Consider the following 23,837-nt stretch of genomic DNA (forward strand, 5'->3'; position numbering starts at 1 on the left):
AACAGCATTTTGTGCAAGAATGGAAAAGTGAGCAGGTGCAGTAGCAGTCACAGAGGGGGCTGGGACTTGTGGTGAATGTTCAGTTTCTAAATTCAACATCCTATCACCAAATGAAGAACAAAGCTTAGTTTGGAAATTCACAGATAGTCCACTAATCATTGTGTGTTGCTTTGGGAATAGTTCTGTGTTACTTTGGGATTTTAAAGGGTTGATTAGTCCTTCTGTCGCATAGCTTACATAGCAACTATTCCAAACTTTGTAAAACTATCTAAATGGTCCCTTATATCTGATGATTCAGTCAGTGGGGGGGGGGGGGGCACTTTTTTTATTGCAAAGTCGGGTCTTGAGGCAAAACTCAGCAGTCAGACAGAGTAATAAAACAGCAAGAAACCCAAGCCTCTCTGCATTATTGATATGCAGCCTGGGTATAGACATGACCCTTTAATGTTAGAGCTGCTGCTGCTGCTTACCTGCATACAAAGGACTGTTTACCTGTATTCTACTCTGGATGAAGCAAGCCTCTGCGTGTACATTCTGCCCACAGACGTGCAATAAATCCCCCCAAAGATACAACTGTACTGTAATATTTATGTCTTTATCCTCAGACTAGCAGGCACAAGGGCACTGTGACCTCCAGAGAACATCAGAAAAATGACTGAGAGGCATGGGAAGAGGTGGGAGGCATTAAGAAAGGAGAAGCAAATCAATCTGAAATAGCTGCTTAGATTTAGAGCAGATAATGGTCTGATAGCAGCTGTATCGGGGATCCTGGTCCCAGCTCATTAATCTGGACACACACTGTTGGTAGGACAGTCCACCTCCCACACAGTGTTTGACATCAGAGAGGCATTCTGGGGCTTGCAAGGATACCCGCTGTGAGATCAGCACTGCAGTACATGCTGGGTCCTCTCACCAACCTCATTTCACATTCCTCTGTTCACTGCAACTCGTCATTAAGCGAGCACTGTACAGAATCATTGTAGAGCAGTAAGGAAGGAAGAGAAAGAGAGGAGTGGGAGTAGTGGTGAGAAGACAAGAGTGGGTGAGGCAGATGAAGGGAAATATGTGAGGACCAATTGAAGGAGCAGAGGACTGGAAGATGCTTTTGAATGTTTTCTCACATACATACAAGCATCCTTTATACTCACACATACATTCATCTTTTCCTTTAGATAAATGTCTGCCAAATCAGGTAACACAGTGGTGGCAGAGTCTATGACCCACTGATGAAAACCCTTGCATTTTCAGTATCATGAATTGAGTGTTGGTGACGACATTCCGGGGAAAAATGCTGAGTTAGGTTACTGCAAATCAAACATTTTCCACAGCTTCACATTTAAAGCTTTTGACTTTTATTATGAAGTTTTCACGGTGAATTCAATATGTTTGTCAGTGAGATTAGCACTGGTCGCAACTGTTCATCAAAGATGTCTCTACAAAATAAGAAAACGATCATTTTCGGCATTTTTTGACAGCGGATCAGTCTGAAATATTGCAGGGAGTAATGGAACAAGGAGCAGCCACAGTGAGCTCTGGGATGAAGAGCTGCAGGTAACATGCTGCACACCTCCAACTTCTCAGCGAGGTAACAAAACTTTATTGAAAAACACTGGACAGACTGGATTTTATGCTACAAGATGTCCCACTGCTGTTAACACACTAAAGTCTAGTCCTAACACACAGGATTATAAGTGAAAAAGTAACTAGCAGCAGTTTCAGTGAAGGTATCCACACTGACAGTGTTGGGTCAGCAAGTGGAGGTGCTTAAAGTTTTTTTTGTGTGTCAGTTTTACTGGCATTTTCAGGCATGCCACCCCTCTGCTGCTATTGTTAAAACTGTATTGGAACTTCAATATGCTTTTGCTAGGAGTGAAGACACGACACACCTGTGGACACGACAACTTCAGCTACTGTTGCCAGGAGACTTTGTACACATCCAGCTGAATACCTGAAGCAAAAACTGAATTTCAGAGCAAATTAATGACATAGAGGCTAAGACCCTTAATATTTCTAGATTGCTGTTTGGCTGTTTTTTTTGATAGTTGATATATCCAATGGCAAGAGTTACTGCAGCTATTAGCCAGGTGATTACAAGGGTTAGACAGTTCAACTACATTATTGTTTCCAGATTAAAGGAACAGTTTGACCTTGTGGCGAAATATGCTTATTCAATTTCTTTCAGTAACCACTTAACGTAAATACTGGAAGCAGGGGAAACAGCTAGCCGGAATCTTGAAGTTTTTGTTTTACAGAGTTAGGCTAGCCGAATCCCTCTGCTTCAATATTTATGGTAAGCTAAGCTAATTGCCTCCTAGCTGTAGCTTCACACTTAAGATAATTCCATCAGAAAGAAAGTGAACAAGCATATTTCCCACAGCATCATTTTTTTTTTTAACTCTTGAAACAACAACACAGACAGGAAGCAGCTAGCCTGGCTCTGTGAAACCACAACGTACATGTTAATTACTGAGCTTTACAACGTGCTGGTAAACAGTTTTTTTTTTAACCTCTCAGTCGTTTTCTGATTTAGCAAGGCTTGCGGCCTCCCCCTGTTTCCAGTTTTTATGCTAAGCTAAGCTAACTGTTTGCTGGCTCCAAATTCTTATTTAGCACACAGACATGAGAGTGGTATCAATCTTCTCCTTTGACTTTCAGCAAGAAAACTAATAAGCCCAAAATGTTAAACTATTCCTTTAAATACTATAAAAACTATGGAAAATGTTAACAGAGAGAGGTGATGCAGAGCTATGTAATTGACAAGTACATCCTGCTTTAACTGGATTGGCTTCACACCAGTGCAGGAGTAGGCTATTAACAGTGTGCATGAAAATAAAAATATCCGATGACCTGAATACCTAACATGTACGGCAACAAACTTTACAGACCATAATAAGAGCCCCCAGCCATCACCCTCACCCTCTCCTCCCATTGAATCCCTTTTCAGGGAGACAGACTGCCTCTCAAATGTGGTAACACATTGACGGTGACTCATGTTGTGGTAACAGCACCTTAGCAGCCAAAGGGAACTCAGCACGCTGTTTATGTTTCCCTCATACCCTCCTGCCTCACCCCTCTCACCAACCCCACACACACACACACACACACAGAGAGCAGGTCATGTATCCTGCATTTGCTCTGAGCCGAGCCTAATCGCATCACTGTGTTAAAAAACCTGTTAATTGGAGTGACTAGATTTAGAGCGGCAGTAGAGCTGGTGAGAATTATTACAGCGAACACAGACAGAATCTGAGTCGTGACGCCTAATCAGAAACAAGGTCATTACGATAAAGATTGTCTGGGTTTAAACGCTGTGTGGATGTAAAGAAGAGAGAGAAGCAACAGGGAGAGAAAATGATGGCATACATTTTTCGGGAAGCATAACCTTCAAGCTATAAACCTGTCTTAACTCTCTCATCAGCGGGAGCATTAAGAGGTTAGGGCAACATGAGTAGCAGTAGATAAAGATGGAGGCTATTAGGAGCTGCAGGAGTGGTGGGGCCTGTCTTTGGAAACAGAGCCATCTTCATTTGGCAGACAGTCAAACCGTTACACTAGTTCTCTAGCTGTCTCCCTCTGGGCTGCAGATACCCTGCATGTCCTCTGATCCATGCTCTGGGCCTTTGCTTTCACACTGTGAAGCAGCTCAGTTCTTATCCTGACCAATCAGAAAAACGCTGCCTTCAAGTACTCTTTGTAAGCCCCTGCTTGTCACACATTCATGGTGGAAGTAATAACAAAATGGGCCCTTTGACGAAAGTAATCATTTGGCAGCTGCTGTTGTAGGATAGAAATCAAGCAGCACAGAACTTTGCTGTCCTGCAGCAGAATGAAGTGGAAAAAGGGTGTAGCAGGCATTTAATTGACAATTTAATTCATGCACTTGCCAGATGTTGTCATCAGCCCAGTCCAATCAATCCAAATAGACAGGACCACTGCAGTATCCTAAACAGAGCTCTGATGGAGTGTGTGGTCGGGAAGCAGGATTGGCTTGTATAAAATATGGTGGCATCACTAAATCATATCATTTGGAGTCAGCGAACTTGGCTTGCGTGTGCCGTTCCTCACTCCATCTTGAACCCCTGAGTCGTGTGCCTGCCAGCGTGCCAGATGGTCACACTACTGCACCAAGACAATTCAAAAGCTAACTCTCGAGTTAGAAAAAGGAACATATTTTTTCCTGAATAACCCAAATTTAAAGGTGGTCCATGTAATTCTTTTAAACATTAATAAATCTTTGTAAAATTACCTGTTATAGCATTCTGCGCAAGTGCAAGTACTGATGAAATTAAGATATATATTTTCACATAAAGGTCATGGCCCCATGGTGAAGTTATGGGTTTCAAGAATAGACTGTATAATTAAAAACACTGTAGCCAGCCTCTAGCGGTCATTCGAGGATCTGCAGTTCTTGTTACTTCCGTGTTGGCTTCATTTGTCTTAGCTTGGTTGCAAGTAGCGCTTTTTTCAGACTATTACTAAGAAGACTGGCAATCTGCACCAACTGGAACCTGCTATATTAAAGGTGCCCTGTGGATTTTAAACAAACAAATATTATGTGTTTACATACAGTGGTTCTTACCAAAACCTCCTTTTATTGGATGCATTTACTTCCTCATTCAAATATTTGCAGAGAAGATTTTTTTTTACATTTTAAATGCGGTATTGTTGCTATTGTTTTCTAGCTATCAGTCTTCTTCCTCACTGCATTTGTTCTGTCACTGTTGATCAGTGCAACAGTGCGAAATCAGCAGCACGAATGCCTAAAGCGCTGGCTGCACAAATGCAAACATGTTAAGATGCATGCACACAAACAAAACAGGGGACCCACTCGTGAAAACATTGCTCCATAGCACTCTTAGTGGCCAAAAACTCTGCAGGGTTCCTTTCATTTAATGCTTTTACTTTAAGGCACAAAACAGCAAAAGGGTTACTACGCTTGTTAAGCATTCAGACTGCCAATCTTCTTAGCAACGGTCTTCTTTGTTCCCAGTAATTATCCTAATGCCTTGAAAACTTCAGCCCATTCAGGCAGTTGACTCACAGCTGCAACTCTGCCACCCTGCTCCTCTCCAAAAAAACAAAGACACTCAATTGGATTCTCAATCAAGTCCCCCTTTTTTTTCTGGGATGTCGCCAACGGCATGTTGCATATATGCAACTCTGTGTGTGTGTGTGTGTGTGTGAAGGCAAACATACAGGCACACACACACAGCCAGTGCAACTATAAGTCATTGAGATCCTTCTGTAAGACACACTCAGGCCATGTGGGGTGTCAGGCAATCTGTGCTGCTGCCTGAGCTCTAATCTTCTGAGAGTTTAGAGGACTTCCGATCTGTATCGCAGTCATCTGTCAGGCTCTTAAAATAAATGGCAAATGTGTCGTGCCAAACTTCTACAGAGGCATCTACTATTTAGCTATTACTGGGATTACTTTTTTTTTAGCCTTTACTTGTCCATAGAGTCAGCGGTTTGTGGCTTTAGGACACAAACCACTTAGTCACAGTCTACTATATTCAACCTTAAGGAAATAGCCTCAAACTGCTTTGCAGTTATAGGTTACTTTTAGGGGACAAAAAGAGATATACGGCTCTAAAAATACACTTTAAAAAACATTATCTCTGTTTATACCTGCATCCCAGACTTTTCTAATATCTATTTATGGTGCCTTTGATCCTCCAAGAAGCTGAAGGACCTAACTCGGCCTAAAAGCTCTCTGATTTTGGATTTGTTCAGTTCTTCTCTGTGTGGGGCTTTGGGGTCACAGCGTGAGGAGCTTACTGCCCTGCTGCTCTCTGGATGTCCCTCGACCTGGATCAGCTGAGCAGCAGACCAATACACATTTGCCTGTCATTGGAACAATCCATAAGAGATTATTTTTAGACCATGGACATGTATCTGTCGCGACCTCGCTGGGTTTAGGACTAAGATAATACAACAAATGAAATCTTTTGTTTGTTGCAGTGTTTGGAAATGTTGTAATTAGTGGCAAACTAAGGTTAATGCATGTTGTATGGTCCGACTGACCAACTGTAATATTTAACGGGAGCTCTCAACCGATTGGTGGAGCTCACTTGGAGAGCGAGATAAGGCGTATCTTTACCATCTTAATTGATCTGTTACTGTCACATTTCAGCCTGAACGTAAGGAGCAGCTCTCTTCAGCTTACAGCCACAAATCCAGAAAACACGTAATAAAACGAGAATTTAATATGTAAGAGGGCAATCAATAATATCTTCCCGGCATCTTAATATAATTAAAATATGTAAATTTCTTTATAATAGTCAGAATGTCCAGCCAAAGATGTTAAATTCATGTGACTGTGTGGTTCATATATGAGCAAACAGTTGAAATTACCCATGTATGCGTGACAGACCACAACAACATAATGGGGATATCTTTGAAGTGGAACAGGAGGCTCATTATGAAGATGATTATGTCAGTGGATCCTTTAAGGAAAAATGGTGACTTATATAGCAGTTGTACCAATACAGATACTGTATAATACCAGTAATTTCACACATCAGTGGTTAGTATGATGGCTGTAATGAATGATGCAGTTAATAGTGTAGTGAGGGTGTTTTTCTTGGCGGGGACGGTGGATGTCAAAGCTCCTCTATGTGAAACAGGATAGTAATGCTGTGGAGAATCCTAACAATGTTCTATGGCAACAGGTTTCACTGACAGTGTAGATTCACATTTTTCTGAGTGGTCACAGAAAAATGAAAGAACTGGATGTTTTCTAGGTGCCCCCCAAGCAGCACATTGGGTAAATGTCAGCTGTGGATGAAACTGGATATAATGTCATGCAATATCCCTGAGGCAGCTCCTTCAATATGACATAATTCACCTTTCACATATTTCCCCTAGCCCTATACTTATAAAGCAGTTTATTTAAGTAGACTCTGCTAAAAGTGATTTTCTGGTTAAATGAATTCAAGAAGGTTTTGGTTTTTTGGCATAAAAAAATGTGACTGCAAAACAAAAATGCAATCCTTACAATTACTGCATGCATGGTACAGTAATTTAAATCAAAAGATAAATAACAGGTTAAATAAATAGTTTTACGTTGGAGTTTTCATCTCTGCATTTAGGTTTATAGCAAGTCTGCGATACTTTTCACAAATTAAAGGATAACAGGACACTGAGTTTGCCTTCATTTCCCAAGATTCTCTTCAGGCAGTTGCCAACATCATCAACATCCCCATGTTTATTCGGTTTGCCTGAATGTAATATGAAAATAACTGAACAAAAGAAGTCAACAATAAGTCAACAAACTGTCTATTCTAAAGTTTGTTAACTGTAGCTAGCATTAGCCACCATAAGCTACTGGTCATACCAGACCAAGGTGAGGATGTAAATGAAAAACTCCTGTAAGGTACCGAGCAAGAGTGTTTCTTTTTGTTTATGGATCCAACATTTCATTAATAAGAGGAATACAGTGTCATTTCTGCAGCACAAATTGTGAAAATTGTTCATTAAAGAAACAAGATAATATAGGATAACAGTAGGTATTGTTAACATTGACTCAGTTGTGCAGAGGATTCAGTATTTTCTGTAATAATAAATGTTATTTGAACTGCTACTTGTGAGAAGTTAAAATCTCTTTTCCTTTGTTTGTAGGTGAGTGGGAAAGCACAATATGTGGAGGGCAGAGCGTCTTCTGCACTCACCACAAAAACAAAGTGCTGACACGAACTCTGGCAAGTGGGCGAGCTTTCCACTTTACTGTGCTATGATTTAACGCAGTTCATCATTCAGTTTGATTTTTTAGTCTGGACACGAACTGACTGGCGGATTGGTTTCTCCCACTGGGTTTGAGTTTGCCAACTTGCACTTTCTTGTACTTCTGTGAGTTTCTTCATATTGTTACTATGGAAGAAGTGATAAAGTACACCTTCTTACTATGCTGGATTCATCTGTACAGTGACTGTTGTTTAATATAATCTAACTACCCAAAATCTGTCAAATATAGTTTTACCTCACTGAAGACTTCGAAAACTTAGTATGTGTTTCTTTGCCTTCATTTCTTCTTCTACGGTCCCCTTCCCCTTTTGAACTAGCGCCCTGAGTGAAAGGTGGGTGTCACTTTCCTGTTATCATCCAAATCCATCCTCTTGTTTCTCAAAGTTTATTATCTTATTTATTCCACTTGTGTAAGAGCTGGAGCAGGTAGTTGTTTTTCCATGGAGAGTCTGCTTTTAGATATGTGTCATTGTATATGAGTTTCTATTATTATGGTTTAGTACTATTCTATATTTTTTCACCATACATGGATGTTCTGCTTTATTATTTGTCCCCGCCAGAACAACCAGAGATCAACGGCAAAGAGATCCATATGACGGCACGTTGAAGGGTACTCACTACTTACTCATTACGTTGGCCTGATTTTCTGATTGATTTCCAAAGGTCCTTGAAAGGAAATATATCCTACAAGATATAAATCAATGTCAAATGAAGTGATAAGGTCAGTGCGGTCCGTGTAGAGGTTCAATATAAAACCCAGACTTTGACTAAACCATTCAGGGACATGCACGCACACACAAAAGTGCTATTAGAAAATCTAAACCCCACATACATTACCATTTGGTGGGATGCTGAATCCAGACACCATGGAGGCCCCTAAACATCACTTTCCTTGTGTCCACTGTCATATAATTTGTGTTTGTGCATCATTCTTTTCACATTTGAATCACCTTTATGTATCGGTGTTCATTCATCATACATACATACATTTTAGCGGCATTAGTGTCCATTCTGGGCTACTGTAGAAACATGGCGGTTCAAGATGGTGGACTCCATAGAAGAGGACCCGCTCTCTCTGATAAAAACGGTTTATTCTAAGGTAACAAAAACACAATGCTTCTTATGTTCAGGTGATTATACACTAATGACAACATACCTATAACCTCCTGTTACGTTCATTCTCTACGCATAGCTCCTCTAAATGTACACACTGCACCTTTAATATAACATTGCGTATATCAGTTTAAAAATGCTCTCAAGTGCGCTGCACAACTACAGTTTATGTTTGCATCAAGTCCTTTCCAAATACTTTATGGGCCTTCTGGACATTTCTTGTCAGCATCTGAAATTGAATTGGCACCCTACCTCCATCTTTTCTCCTCCTTGTTTGTACCAAGCAATATGCCAACAAATCAACAAACTGCACCAGTCAAGAGAAGTCAAGTGATATGCTGGCAGTGCTACACACCTTTTTGTACTACCATAGTGGACAAAAGCCCTGGCAAAGGCCTGTGTATTTAGTAGTTACACCACTTTGAACCTGTTCAATTATGAATTCAGCAGCACTGGAGCAACATGGGGGAGACAGGCCGCCTCCAGGCAGCAGGGTTTAAGTATCTGGTTTAAGGCTTTGTGGCTTCCCTCTGCTTCTACGCTGATGCTCCTCTGCCCGGCACAATGGGGGAAGAAGCCCCGCTGTAATTAGGTAATAGGTTTGGTTTGTTCACTGAAAGTCTAAATTAAAGCAGTAGATGCTTTAAGCATAATGTATGTGCGTGTGCATATGCATGTGAGCATGTAGTGTGGCTGAGGAGTTAACACACACTGGAGGGTGGATGGGGGGGAGGCAACCATCATGGTGCCTGGCCTAGTTGTGCATGAGGAGGATGGATGGATGGTCGAAAGGACACATTCAGTATGATCTATTGATATAGATAGATAGATAGATAGATAGATAGATAGATAGATAGATAGATACTCACATTCCATGTGCTTTTTCTTTGGAGGGGTCTGTTCGTGTGTGGTGGCTTTACACACAGCTCGGGACACCTCAGATCCCGTCAGGCTGTACTGAGCCGCGGCGATGCGGTCCGTCAGCGTCTGACCCGACATCTTCTCTCTGTGGAGCTCTACCTCGACTATCAAGCGTCCAATATGGTCCTACCCCCCCCGCCCCCCACACCGAAATGACCGACCGGCCTCAGTAATCCCAGCTGCCCTCGAAAGCAGCACAGAAAGAGAAAGAGAAACAGTAGTGTGACTTTCTATTGGATTGCAGTAGAGTTGGATAGTGCGCTGGAACTGGCTGGTTCCTACTCAGCAGTGTTGGCTCTGCATGCGTTTCTGGAACAATCATGGACTGACTTTGTCCCCTGAAGACCAGTATCCGCTGAGAATGATAGTCTATGAGCTAAGCAGGGCTGCAGAATCCTATCCCGGGGTTTAATTTTGGCTTTTTCCTTTTCTTTTCGATCAATTTCTCTCTGCTCCGCGTTATTTCTCGGCCAGCCTCTCCGGATGATGCTGGTTGCTGCCTCCCCCTCCTCCCTGTCTCCCTTCCTCCAGCCTCCTGGATAATCCTCCCCACCAGCAGCAGTCCGACAGTCCCTGTGTATCAGCGGGGCGTGCAGGGGAACATCAGGCCCTGGCTGGCAACATCATCATCCCCCACCATCCAGTGCGGCGGTTTTTTTCCTCCTCCTCCTCCCCTGCTGGACGTCTTCCTCTCTCTGCGGCCCACCGTCAGCCTGCAAGCCCCGGCGATGCGCGCTTCAACCCGGCTCGTTGGATGGCGGTGCTCTCAGCGGATTTACATCCTCCTGTTTATTTAATTATTAATTTATTGATATTTGTCACCACGCCCCGCCCCCTCCTCCGAGTCAGGTGACGCAGCATCACCAACCAAGCCTGCTCCGGCCTCTTTCATCGCGAGAGCTGGGATGGAGGAGGTTGTGGATGCGTGAAGGACGTGAAGGGGTTAATGGAGCTCCTCTACTGCCAAGCCTGACTCTCGTCACGCTGCTTCCATACTATGAAGGTCATATGAAGCGTGCTGCCTCAGTTAACATGGTCTCTTTTACATCTGCAGCCAGGAGGTTGTCTTTGTCCCTGTCCATGGTGCTGATGTGCTCTCCTTTGGTGTCACTCATACACCGGGTACTCACTGGTGTGCTGGTAGTAGAAGTAATCAGACCATTTGCTTGAGTAAAAGTATGGATGCCACCGTGTAGAAGTATTCATTCACAGGTCAAAATCCACATTCTAGAGACATTAAGTAGCATCATCTGTTAAACTAAACGTACAGTTGTGCAGAAACACGGCCGTGTCAGTGAGGTATTAGTGTATTAGTTTATTAGGTATACCTACCTACAGTCCTGCAATACATTCTACCATTTTGGAGTTAGTCATTTGTGGTGCTGTTGAGCTGTAGTGAGTTATATAGAGGGGGACTGTCTGCAATACAGTTAAAACAAATCCACAAACTGCAGGTCATTTGAATTAGGACAACAAAACACCCTCAAACTTTTGTTTAAATGACACCATCTGACATTGCTTTTTTGTAAGGTGTCACAGGCAAAAAGGTTGGAAACCCCTGATTTAATGTTTAACAATTGTATTAACAAGCTCAAATACAATCACTTTCTTTCTATGTGAAATCTGAAAGTAAAAAGGACTGTGTAGTTAAACATGGAGTAGTACTGAAAGTACATCAGTGGTTGTACTTGTATATGTAGGTCAATAAAACGGATAGCAACAAAACCTGCTACTCAACAGGACTTAACAGAGGACATTCTGACACATTGTAGGAAAAACACACGTAATGATCATATTAATGATGGCTGAATTCCATTTAGCTGCTACCTGGTATTGTGCATGCTGGCTCACTGTCATGACTGACTGGGACACTATAACAGAGCCAGTGTTAATGTTATTAGTAACCTGTGCTTTTCTCACTATGAAGAGCCTGTCTGACTTAAACTTGCCTGCCTAGTTACAGTTATATTTATTTATTTATTTATTTATCTATCACCTTTAATTCCCCACAAACACAACAGGAACTGGTCATTTCCATCAATTATCCCCTGAACCATCCCAGCTCAGGATATACTGTGCCAGAATATAGTTTAAAGGTCATGATGACAGTGACAGAGTGCAGGTAACTCTCCCATTAGAAATCTTTATTAAGTCACATCGATATGGAATGGCACAGCATCTTCACTTTCTCCAAACGTACTCACATGAAATGTTAAAAGTCAGTCAAAGCTGCTCCGTATATACAAATAATTAAAATTAAATACAGTCGCTTTTGAAAATTAAAATAATCAGTATAAATACAAAAAAATGTACAAACTATTTTCCCCCGTTTTTGTTCCCTTGTTCTCGTTGAGGTTTTTCACTAGTGTTGATCAGTTATGTGTTAACTCCCCGCCCTCCCCTTTCTGTGTTCTCACGTCTTGATAAGACCCTCTAGAAAGTCTTTTTCCACCATCTCCTCGATGTTCTGTCGAGCTCGACTCCAGAAGACCTTCTGGCTCTCTAGTTTGTGGCCCTCCTTGTGGCCGGGGAAGGAGGCGTCTGTGGGGTTGTGGCTGTAGGCGGGGCCTGAGCGGCTGCTGGCCTTGCTGTTGAACACCTGGCTGAGCAGGTTGAAGAAGGGCAGCAGCTGCTCCATGCTGCGGATCACGTAGAGGGTCAGCATCAGGTGACCTGGCTCCCAGGACAGGGTTCGGGTGGAGCAGTCCTCCTCTGGGTTTTTCTGCGGGAGGGGGAAATGGGTAACAAATCACATTTACTCTCCTGGTGGGGAGGGGGAGCAGAATGAATGAAATGGGCTACAAATTAGGTCCTTTATTGAGCATTTCCCTGAAGAGACTCTTTGTAAGAGGCAGTCATTTGTCTCCATCATTTAATAACCTTGTGTGGACAGAGGGAGGATGAGATACCTTGGCTCGTTTCCTCAGCAGCTTGGCCAGTCGCACCACGTAGGGTTTAAATTCTCTCTGGTGTGTCCCTTGACGTCTCACTTCCAGTCCTGAATCGTCTGAAGCCTCTGGGATGAAGGCCCAGCGGTACCTGTAATGAGGCAGGACTCATTCAGAAATAACACAACTTTGATCTATTTAACAAGTTACCAGAGCTTTAAAAAGGAGTGATATCCAAAGTTATTATTATTCAATTCGATATGCACTTCCACGTACTGAGAATTGGGAAAGTCTATATTTTAAATAAATCTTGTTGCAAATGATCCCTGCTGTGTTCATGCATTTCAAATACTGACAGGCGTATATATACAGAATTTCCACTTTTTAACAAATGTCTGTTTCCTAACCCAACCCTATTACGTGCAAAGCATATTATGACTCAGGCTTGTCTGTACTGACATCTGGAACTGAGGCAGGCTCTCAGGAGGCAGGGCCAAGGCCAGGTCCAGGAGCTTGCAGGCAGACAGATAGAGGTTGAGCCAGCGCTGGCTGTTGTAGGAGGTGGAGAAGCCGTTCCCACCAGAATAAGTGGTCTCCAACCCAGCCACAGACGGCCCTGACGTCCTACAGGTGGACAGGAGAGGATTCATCATCACAGGAAAAGGTCATTTATGGTGTTCACTTACTGCTGCAATATCAACAGATGATGTACCTTGATATGTCCTCATCTGCTGTTAGCTCCTGCTCCATCAGGAGAAACACCTGAACCTGATGTAGGGAAACAGATGTAGAGTGTAAGAATTAACATGGGGGTTTTTTCTGCCAATATATGTGTGTAGACAACTGAAGGAAAAAAGGTACAGTCAGTGTGGTCTGGTTCTCACCAGCTCAGTGATCATGGTGGGCCACAGTGAGGTGAGGTGTTGAGGTGACATGCGCAGCAGCAGCACTCTGAAGAACAGGAAGACCTGAGCATGGAGGATGGGCACCTGAGGCAGACGCAGGCTCTCCACCAGACGCTCTGAACACACAAACAAACTTAGTATCATGCCTCCTAAGGTCAGGTCAGGAAATACAGCAGGTTGAAATGTACCAAAATGTTCCTTTAGCACAGTTCATTAAGCCTTATTTGTATGCTGGTTGTTGTAGGAGGGTGGAAACTGTTGCAGCATACAGTATCTCTATACAACACAGGTACATGTACAGTATATATGTGTATTGTTTACCTTGTATGTCTGGCAAGTATTTCTGGTACTGGTCCACTTCACTGCTGTAGATGGTGAAAGCCAGGCGTTTGAGCAGCATGGCTCTCTGCTCCAGCTCAGCGTCTCTGTTGGTGAACAGACTCAGAGAGCTGCTCTGGGCTACTGCCACCCGGGCTGAAGGGAAACACACGCAGTCATTATTAGTCTCTCTGCCAGTCTTTCATTTTTATTATTTTTTTTATTTGATGGTGGAGTTTTTCTTTGTCCGAATCCAGGGTCTAAGGATAGAGGGTGCCAAATTTGTGATACTGGGCTAAATAAAATTAACTTTAACTATGTCAAATCAGCATATTTCTGCAGCTGCATGGGCTAAAGACTTAGTTGGAGTAGAAATGTACAGCTTGTTTGCTCAAGATACTCTTCAGGATGCAGGTTTAATTCTGCCTGAAACGAGACATGACAAGGGAAAAACACTGTGCAGTGCAAATGTCACAAAGAAAAAGAGGATCTGGTAAATGGTGTGTAACCACACCCAGTGGCAATATCTACCCTTATTTACAAATAATAAGAAAAGCTTACTCATGAGGTCTCTAAATGTGGTCTTGTCATGAGTCATCAAGTGGTCAATGATGGCTCTCCAGCTGAAAGATGAGGAAAATGATGTTGATGTTAGACTAATAGTCCAGAAACATTGGGGCAAATTAACAACATCTGACAATAACATGTGCCTTTCCAAAGTTTAGGATTAGGTAAAATGTATTTACACTTTGACTTTCAAATGTATCTCTGTCTTTGAGTTCTTATTGTTACTCTTTCAACAAAGGGCAGACTGCTACAACAGTGCATCCTGAGTTAATGTGTTTTTTCTCCCTCATTGGGGCTACATGTTTAAACCAGCTGCAGAAGTGGTCACCCACACGCGGTCGGGTTTCCTCTCCTACTCACTGACTGACGCAGGACGAATCCATCTGGAAGAAGGTGTGGTCCATGAAGAGGTCGAAGGCCTCCTTCTTCCAGGCACGGCGGGTGTACTGGTACCCACTGAGGCTGCTCAACAGTTGGATGCAGGCCCGGTAGCTGGGGGCGTTGTGAGCACTGCCAGGAGAAATTGGAAACATAAAATAGGCATTTGGTCACCTACGACTTATTTTCGCACTCCACCTTTCTTCCTAACATTCAAAGATCTGTTTTATTTATACGCTTGACATTTCATGTGTTCCACCTTCATACTTCATTATTTTGTGATGTAAAACAATTCATAGTATACACATTTTAATTCAGAGGGAATCTCAAAGTAGTAAGAAGCTTATCCCCACCTGTGGTTGCGGAGGTAGGGCACTACGTAGTGCATGATATTAACCAGCAGTGGGATCACCCTCTCCTTCTCGTCACTGTAGAACACCATGTCCAACAGATGAGCCAGCACCTGACAAATACATTTATCATCCATTCATGTCAGTCTTACACCAAATGCTTTCAGTAGGCATGGCAACATTGAGTTATGAAAGCTGAAAGCAGGCAGTCCTTTCTATATATTGAGCTACTGATTCCCTGGCTGGGAGATTATATACAGGCTGATATAACTGCACCAAGCAACAGTATGACTAACTGCACTGCAGCATTATGTTGATATATTTCCATGAATAAACCCATGAATCTATAAGTTGCAAACAGCAGGGAAGCACTGGCAAAACCTGCTAAATTAGCTCTACATTGAGCTAAAGTAGATGGAAGCCAGTGATTTCAATTGTCCAGCTCAGCTCATTCACAGCACCACACTAAGTCCAACCGATTGATTTACTGGTTCACTAATAATAATTGAAGTAGAGGTGGGGAGGGGGTCGTAAATCAGCTCTAAGGAGCTCGGTTGGAGTGTTAGTGTACTGTAGGGCTGTGCCTAGGGAGAGCAACAGGCCTAAACAATGCTGGTAAATGTGAGTGAGAGCAGCTTGAGACATAATCACGATGAACAATGGGAAGAACTGGCAGAGCCACTGACTGATGGCCTGAAAAACAACAGTTGAGTCGAATCACAGAGACAGAGAGTGTTTTACCTCGGCCAAGAGTGTGAGGGCGTGCACGCTGTACACTGATGGAGTGAAGCTGGAGGCCTCCATCACTGTGAGCATTAAATCTACAAAACACACATTGCAAACATTAGCAGCAGCTACATAGCGGAAAAACATTAATACTGCCATGCTGAAGCAAAATATGTTCACATTTCACATGCTTTTCATCGTGCATGTGAACTGGAGTGCTCTGTTTTGACACACTCACTTTCAGTGTCTCACATTCAGATTATTTTTACACTTGATATAGCTGGATTACATTAATCCCTGACATAATACATCCTTGTATAAACACAAAAATCACCTTTCACTTGCCAAAAAACAGACTGCCCTGAGTATCCACAGTGCAGCTTAACAGTGAAACAATCTCATTCTCTTTAGACGTAGTGCTAGAACCTTTTGTTTGTCAGTAACTTGAGTGTGAAACTGGCTGTTACATACTGCAGCAAAATGCAATGATACAGGTACAGTTTCATTGACACTTTTTGTTTGTAAGCAGCACACCTTCTACGTCAGATTCCAGGTTGGTTCCATCCACAACTATCTGAGGAGAGGCCTTCACCTCCAGGTTTCTCCTCAGCCACGTGGTTTGCTCCAGAGAGGAGCCCGCGATTGTCCCGATGGCCTCCACCACCTTATGGGTCACATCCTGAATACACAAGTAATATTCAGTTACTCAGTAAGAAGTCACATTCAATCAGATCATTTTACTGTGGGTCACTCTGTAATCTTGCATGACTGTAGAACAAGAAACTAAAGTAAAACTTGTCATCAAGATGATGAAAATAGCTTTGATATTATTGGAATAAAAGGGAAGAAGTATCATCTAATTATAAAACATAATGGAAGCAACTGAGAGTTGAATAGGAGTCAGGATGGATCCAGTAATTACCTGCAGCTCCCTTTGATCCTTCTTGTTATCTAGATTGGGATTCTTCAAAATGAACTCATTCAGAACTCTGCAGAATAGAAAGAAAGAGCCAAGTTAAATAAGTTGAATTATGTGATGTAGGAGTAGTCTCTACAGATGTTGTGATGATATAGGGACACATGTGTGACAATTAAAAGGAGAAAAGGATGAGAAACCAACCCGAGTATAAGAAACTGTCCAGGGGCAGGCAGGCCTAACGGTACTGAGTCCTTCAGCAGTGCCAGCAGAGATGGCCAGCTATCAACTAAACTGCATACAGGGATCCTAGGACAGGAAGAAGACACAATCAGGAATGCAAACTAACAACTTTTAGAGGTTTGAAGGCTCTGTACTAATAGCATCGTTTACATTAAATAGTAATAGATACATAGCATACATATTTGCTGTTGGGAAGCAGTGGACTCACCTCTGGACATAGGCATAGAAGAACTGCAGCATGCAGACCTCCAAAGAGAGGTGCTTCTGTGGGGAACAGTAAAGAAACTATATTAACAGAATTAATGACTATGGACAAGGTGAAACTAAAAGACATACGAGTCAAAGTCCTTGTGGAAAAACAAATATTGATATGACAAATATGGCATGAGAAAACAGAGGCTTATTGCCTGATGTTCATATTTGCCGTCTGTTTTTTCCTCCAGCTCCTGTTGTATCAACACTTTAATTTGTGACATCATTACACGCAGGCAGAAACTCTTTCCACTCAGTGTCTAATAGCCTTATGCTGAGGGAAAGATGGGGATGAAACTATTTAAACTAATGGAGTTCAACAACAAACACTAACCTTGTCCTTTGCAATGGCAGGCGGCTGCTTCAGGACCTCTTTGACTGTCTGCATGACCGTCTCAGTGCGCATGGCGCTTACCGACCGAACCAGCTCAACCAGCAACAGCTGCTCTTCACTGGCCAAGGGAATCACCTAAAAGACGGGGTATAAATATAGTCCACTCAAACAGAGACATACTAGAGTGTGGGCATCTCTTTCTCTTCAGAACAATGCTAGAGAGAGAGTCAGTAACATGTTTTACTTTAAAAAGTAACTTAACACCCCCTGAACACCTGACCTCCACTGGTTGAACTTCTAACCTGGCTGCAGTGAAGTACAGTTGTACGCCAAGACCCAGTGACATCACTGTTGGGTGTGGTCAAAGGTGTAACAATATACACTTCAGACCACACCCAGCAGTCAGAGGTGAAACAGGCTTGAAACTTTTAACCAGAGAGGGCAGCAAAGCCTGCTTTTCAGCCTGGTGTTCATTTACTACATTAATATACATTTTACTTTAACATGTAAAAAGCAAAGAATACACCTAGCTGCTTACTACACTGACCAGAAAGTATATTAAGCCTGAGATCAGTGGATTTCAATGTAGGCATCAAGACAATACAACATAAAAACATCAAAAGGCTGGGCAATAGACAGATTTTTAGAACACCCACCTTATTTCTGACTGGAGTCTTGACCTGTTTCCTCTCATTCCAAACGTAGGCAATCGCAGCCATGAAGTGTGCACCGTGGTTCATGGAGATTGGACCCAGCAGCTCTAGGATTTGCTGCCGGAGGTTCTGTAGAACAAATGCGAGCAAGGAAGTTAGACTAGACCAGCTGATTACTTACTAAATCATTTCAGTTACACTTCAATATTACAGGAACACAAGCCCTGAAATGATTACAAATGATGTCCTGTAGAGGTTAAAAATCACTGTATTATTTCAGTGAAAATTACATTAACAACCCACCTCCGGAAAAAACTAATATCATCCAGACAAGGCTAATAAACAACTTGAAGAAAAATACAGAGCTATAATTGCTGAAAAAAGGCTTTCAGGGGCCAGTAATGAGATTGTATTCTCACTGTTGAGACCAGTAATCAGTAAGTGTGTGGATACAGCATTTTAGGACAGACTGCCCACATGTTTAGATTTGCTCTGGGACTGATTTTCACTTTGCTGTGTGCACTGCAGACTACTGTTTCCTGTTTTATACCTGACCTCTGTTAAGTGCTGCATTTCAGGTTATCTGAATAAACGTGAGCTATCTTTGCATTTATTCTATTTGGGTAAGACATAAGACAACACGAGTGAAAGAGCAAAAAATATTAGTGTGGTAACACTTGAAGTGAATACATGTTGCCTGGTGTACCTTAGTGGAGCCCAGGTTGATGTTGGAAGTAGAAGCAGCAGAGGCAGCGGCTGGCTTGTCGGAGTTGTCCGCTTGGTGGAGGACGCTCCACAGCAGGGTGACAGAAGACATGATGGTGTGCAAGATGGACAGGATGCCTGAACGAGCCTCAGCCAGGTGCTTCTGGTCAACGCTCACTTGTAACTGAGAGGCAGAATATTAGACAAGACAGTCAGCACGGTTATATTATTATGCAAAGAAATAGAAAATATCAAGCATATTTTAATATAAATCATAGTTAATGAGCACAGGATTCGGAATTGTTATATATAAATAAGTCTGTTCAGAGGTTGTAAACATTCACTGAGACATCCTCAATTTGCAACAACCCGTTGGGGCCTGGCGCCCTCACCTGGTGGTACTGGGAAGTGGGATCCAGAAGGCAGTAATGGATGATGGCTGTCACCCCCTCCAGCACTGTCAGAATTAGGTCAGGAGGGATGCAGAGAGCCATCCACTGGGGTCTAGAAGACAGAGGGGGAATATGTTGTTCAATAAATACATATTTTTAATGAAAGCATTTCTATTAAAAACAATTCAGAATGTCAAGCATTTATATCACAAATGGTACATCAGAAAAATGGATGATGTATAAGAGAGCCATTGCATCTTATGGTCAAGAGTGCCACCTGGTGACCAAACTGCTGCTAAGCCATTTTACTGCACTGCTCTGGCTGTACACTAGCCCTACATGTAGAATGGGTTATTATGTTAATATAGCTCAGCAGTATGCAGATGTTAATACCTGATGTCAGTTATCCCGGTCTCGTAGCGGTACTGCTGAAGAAGATTGTCCAGGTTCCTGCACAGCTGCAGGGTGACTGAGGCCACCACCCTCCTCAGCACCCTCCCCATGTACGGCAGGGTGGCTGTGATGAGTCCTATCCACTGGGGATGCATCTTACACGTATGGTGCTGATGCAGCGCTCTGATCACCGCACACAGGAACATACCCTGCGCTGTGATAGGCTGTCCGTGGAGGTACTGCAGTGATGTCATTGGCTGCTGGGGGTTGACATGCTCCACTTCCCCGCCCAGGATCTCAAACCCAGCCCCAGCGCCGCCTCCCGTCCCTACACCACCTGCCCCTCCTCCCACAGGTCCTCCTTCTCCTGCTTCATCAGCTGGCACCAGCACTCTGTGTTCGAGTACAACTAGGCTCTGCAGCAGTCTGAGCAGCTGAGACTGGACGGCGCTACAGCTGTCTATCTGGTCCTCGGACAGGTTGATAACACTGTCCTCTGACAGACCTTCTTCCACTGTGGCCACGTTGACCCCCGCCACCCGCTGCTCATGCCACTTCTGGGCGCTAAAGATGGAGGAGAGCAGGCAGTGGAGAACCACCTTCTGAACTTTGCACTTGGACAGAACATCGCTGATGAAACTAGCAAAGCCCTTAGCTGAGCCACCCGTGACTTTGGCTAGCTCGCTGAAAAGGAGAGTTAAGACCTCCACACTGGTCAGCTGCATGGCCCGGTTCCCCGCCAAGTCCTGAGGGCCCGTTGCCACGTGGGAAGAGTAATAGCTTCTTAGGAAGTAGAGACAGAGCGAGATGATGATCTCCAGGTACATGGCGCTGCGGAATGAGTGTGAGTGCGAGTCCTGGGGGATGGGGCAGTAGAAGTCTTTGCCCATGACGGAGACCCTGTGACGGGCTAGGAGGTTTTGGAGCAAAGAGAGCTGCGGAGTGTAGGTGTTGTTGATACTGGTGGTGGAGATGGCACTTACAAACCCTGAAGGAGCAGCTCTCAGCATGGCGGCGATGGCTGACAGGGCGTGGAGGGCTCGTGAGGAGTCGTACAGCTGGAGGTAGAGCAGGACATGCTGGTAGAGAGGATGGATGTTAAAACGAGGTGGGGCAGAGGACGATCTGCGTCCTGTGACACTGACACCCTCGACAGTCCCACCGGAGCCCCCGCTGGGTGAGCCAGTGTCGCTCTCAATCTCTGACACCTCACCTTCCCCACAGCTGTACCAGTTCTCCAGGTCCAGGCTGTCCCCGAAAAAAATACTGGGAGGTCGCAGTTTTTCAGCTTGATTCGCCATCTTTCTCAGCCTCTCCTCCTCTTTCCTCTTGGACTTCTTGGTCTTGGGCTTAGCACCTGGAGATTTGTCTGCCAGCCTTTCCATGATTTTCCCTTTAAGGCTGAGCTGGGTGCTGCTATGGCTTCGTTTACGGGCCTGAGGGTCGTCCACCTGCAGGTTGTGGTCCGGGGTGGCTGGGTCGGGGCAGTCTGGCAGTGTGACAATGGAAGGTGAAGAACTATGACGGGTGATGCCCTCTCTGTGCTGCTCCTCTGCAGATATATCAGCCGGTGTGACAGAGAGGAACTCCAGCGTCCCTCCAGCCAGCATCTCGGGCAGAGTCTGGTGGTTGGAGACGAGAGGAGGGCCAGAGTCAAGACGCAGACCGGTGGAGGTGTCTGAGGAGGTGCTATCTGTATCTGTCTGGGGCCAGTTTTCAGGTGGAGGTGGGACTTCAAAAGATCCCTCTTCTACTAAATTCAAAACCCTGTCTATCAGCTCTTTAATAACAGAGGACACAGCTTCCTCTATACAGTCCTCCGACATTTCATCTAAAAAACCAGGTTGTTGCTCGGAGCCATTGACAGTGCTGCCAACACCCTCTGGTTCCTCAAAGCTGTTATTTTCCACTGTAGATGAATGAGAACCACTGGACTCGGAGCTCTGGGGCTCTCCCTGTTGGTCTGCGGGCTGATATTCACAAGCTAATTGCAAGTTCTCACTGCTCAGGCTCAGTAAGGACAGACTGTCACTCAAGGGGTTGACAGTCAGACAGAACGGTTCCATGTCACCCATTGCTAGGCCTCGGAGCTCCTCGTGTGACACCCTCCCCCCGTGGATCTGACTGAAGTCTAATGAAAAGAAAAGAGAGAACATAGAGGAAAAAAAGAAACTTCCACATAAACATGCAAATGCTTGATGATGTGGAAACAATATGGATCCAAAATGACACACTGACTATCATTTAAAAAAGCTGAATTAAAGACCATTACTTACTGTCTGAGAAGCCAGAGTCTCTGGTGTAAATGGGTTCTGATGGCTCATGTTCAGGCGGTTCAGGGAAGACCTGCGCCCAGTGGCGCTGGGCTTGTACCCTCTGAATAGATACTCGGTGGGTCTTGGGGTGGAGCAAAAGGAGGAGGAGAGGCTCTAAAACCCGAGCAATGTCATGTCTCTGAAGGACCTGATTTAGCCAAGCCCGACCAACGGCACTAGTGCACGGATCCCAATAACTCAGACTGTCGAGCATGATGAAGAGAGATCTGAAGGTCAAAGTAAAAAGATGTGAAGAGACAAAGAAAAAAATGTAACTGACAGTGAATCACAGGAAAAGCACTTGATACAGAATATAACCATATTAATGGAAAATCCTTTTGAATAAATTAGGCACCATTTCTATGAGGCTAACCCACCTGTCGAAAGTGCGATTAAAAGGAGAGGACTTGGTCATGTTCAAATCTCGCGTCAAATGCCAAAGCACTGAGAACTTCACGTGCGCCTCCAGACGAATTCTCTGAAAGAAAAAAGGTGCTTTAGCATGGATTTCATCGACATTTGTGTGTCTGCAGACTGAATGATGAGGTGTCTGCTGTTATATTGTGTGTTTGTGGGTGTTGCCGTGGATGTTAAGTGTCTACTGTACTAACCTTGTCTCTGTGCATGAGTTGCTGGCTGATGACGTCCTCACAGATGCTGGAAGAAGGCACCAGGTTGTGAAGTTGGTAGAAAAGCTCTACACTGCGCTGATGGTGCTGAGGTGTTCCCTCACTCAACTGGTCCCATAGGATCAGAGCCACACTCTAGTAAAAAGATTAAGGATTAAACAGGGTTGAGAAGAACAAAAACTTGAAGCCCACTGTAACCTAAAACGAGACCTCTACCTTGAAGAAGTCTGTCTTGTCGGCGATGTACTTTAGGATTCCCTGAGTGAGTGGTGGCCTGATGACGACAGCTACTCGACCCTGGCTGGGGCTCATGGGCTGGGAGGACTCAGAGCTGCCGCCAGATGCCACGCTCTCCGCGGTGACCATGGCAACCGACTGGGTGAGTCCCACGAGGTCCATGAGCAGGGAGATGGCCACACCCTGCAGGCTGAAGTCACTGGCTAAGCAGCAGGCATCCATCAGGGTCTGCAGCCACACTGGCAGACGGACCTGCTCACTGTCTGTGTTGAAGCAGGGGGATATCAGGTGTTTAAAATGGAACAAATCGAACATATAAAAGCTGTAGATCTTAACACTCTGTTTCTCTCCCTAGCCCTGGGTGTCCTTGATTTACAGCTGCTGTATCTACTGATTGATTCCATGAACAACTACAATTACCGCCTCGCAGCTGTATGCTTCCACCTACCAGTAAAGTTGCAGTTTACATTTGTGTCTGTCCAGACTCATATAATATGTAATGAATTTAATATAAGGTATTAAGTGCGTTTTTAGCATCAGCAAAAGCAATGACCTTGTGATGGACTACTGCTGTGTGTCTGTTACTGTGTAAGTTCACTGAGAGAAACAAAGTCATATTCTTGAGACTTGTATGCACTCAAATGCTTGGCCAAAAAAAAATTCTGACAGAAAACAAGTTTGTAGTACTGACAGTAGACAATGCTTCAAATATGGATGTTGCTGTAAAGAAGGCACCAATTCTAAAACGTGGAAACTCCACACACACACACACACACACACACACACTCTCTCTCTCACACACACACACACACACACACACACACACTTTCAACCTGGCCGCACAGAATATCTACAATCA

General features: G+C 43.9%; 2 protein-coding genes across 2 annotated transcripts in view; both read right to left on the reverse strand.

Moving 5' to 3' along the window:
* Window positions 1-9,891, reverse strand: part of snap91a (synaptosome associated protein 91a) — a gene marked incomplete in the record, with an annotated part of 45,327 nt that extends 35,436 nt beyond the window's left edge. The window contains 1 exon segment of the mRNA XM_035672427.1: window positions 9,726-9,891. Coding sequence (XP_035528320.1) covers window positions 9,726-9,855 — 130 coding nt within the window.
* A 2,013-nt stretch (window positions 9,892-11,904) lies between these two features.
* Window positions 11,905-23,837, reverse strand: part of dop1a (DOP1 leucine zipper like protein A) — a gene marked incomplete at its 5' end in the record, with an annotated part of 21,212 nt that continues 9,279 nt past the window's right edge. Inside the window, 23 exon segments of the mRNA XM_035671766.1 lie at window positions 11,905-12,499; window positions 12,687-12,816; window positions 13,125-13,289; window positions 13,378-13,433; window positions 13,550-13,686; window positions 13,892-14,044; window positions 14,450-14,511; window positions 14,816-14,965; window positions 15,187-15,296; window positions 15,925-16,004; window positions 16,444-16,588; window positions 16,832-16,898; window positions 17,030-17,134; window positions 17,277-17,332; window positions 17,655-17,789; window positions 18,311-18,436; window positions 19,014-19,196; window positions 19,405-19,516; window positions 19,798-21,928; window positions 22,074-22,339; window positions 22,490-22,590; window positions 22,724-22,876; window positions 22,958-23,241. Of these exon segments, the coding sequence (XP_035527659.1) occupies window positions 12,191-12,499; window positions 12,687-12,816; window positions 13,125-13,289; window positions 13,378-13,433; window positions 13,550-13,686; window positions 13,892-14,044; window positions 14,450-14,511; window positions 14,816-14,965; window positions 15,187-15,296; window positions 15,925-16,004; window positions 16,444-16,588; window positions 16,832-16,898; window positions 17,030-17,134; window positions 17,277-17,332; window positions 17,655-17,789; window positions 18,311-18,436; window positions 19,014-19,196; window positions 19,405-19,516; window positions 19,798-21,928; window positions 22,074-22,339; window positions 22,490-22,590; window positions 22,724-22,876; window positions 22,958-23,241 (5,216 nt within the window).

The sequence above is a fragment of the Morone saxatilis genome, unplaced genomic scaffold, assembly GCF_004916995.1.
Source record: "Morone saxatilis isolate NCDOM2014 unplaced genomic scaffold, NCSU_SB_2.0 Contig24, whole genome shotgun sequence".
Taxonomy (NCBI): Eukaryota; Metazoa; Chordata; class Actinopteri; family Moronidae; genus Morone; species Morone saxatilis.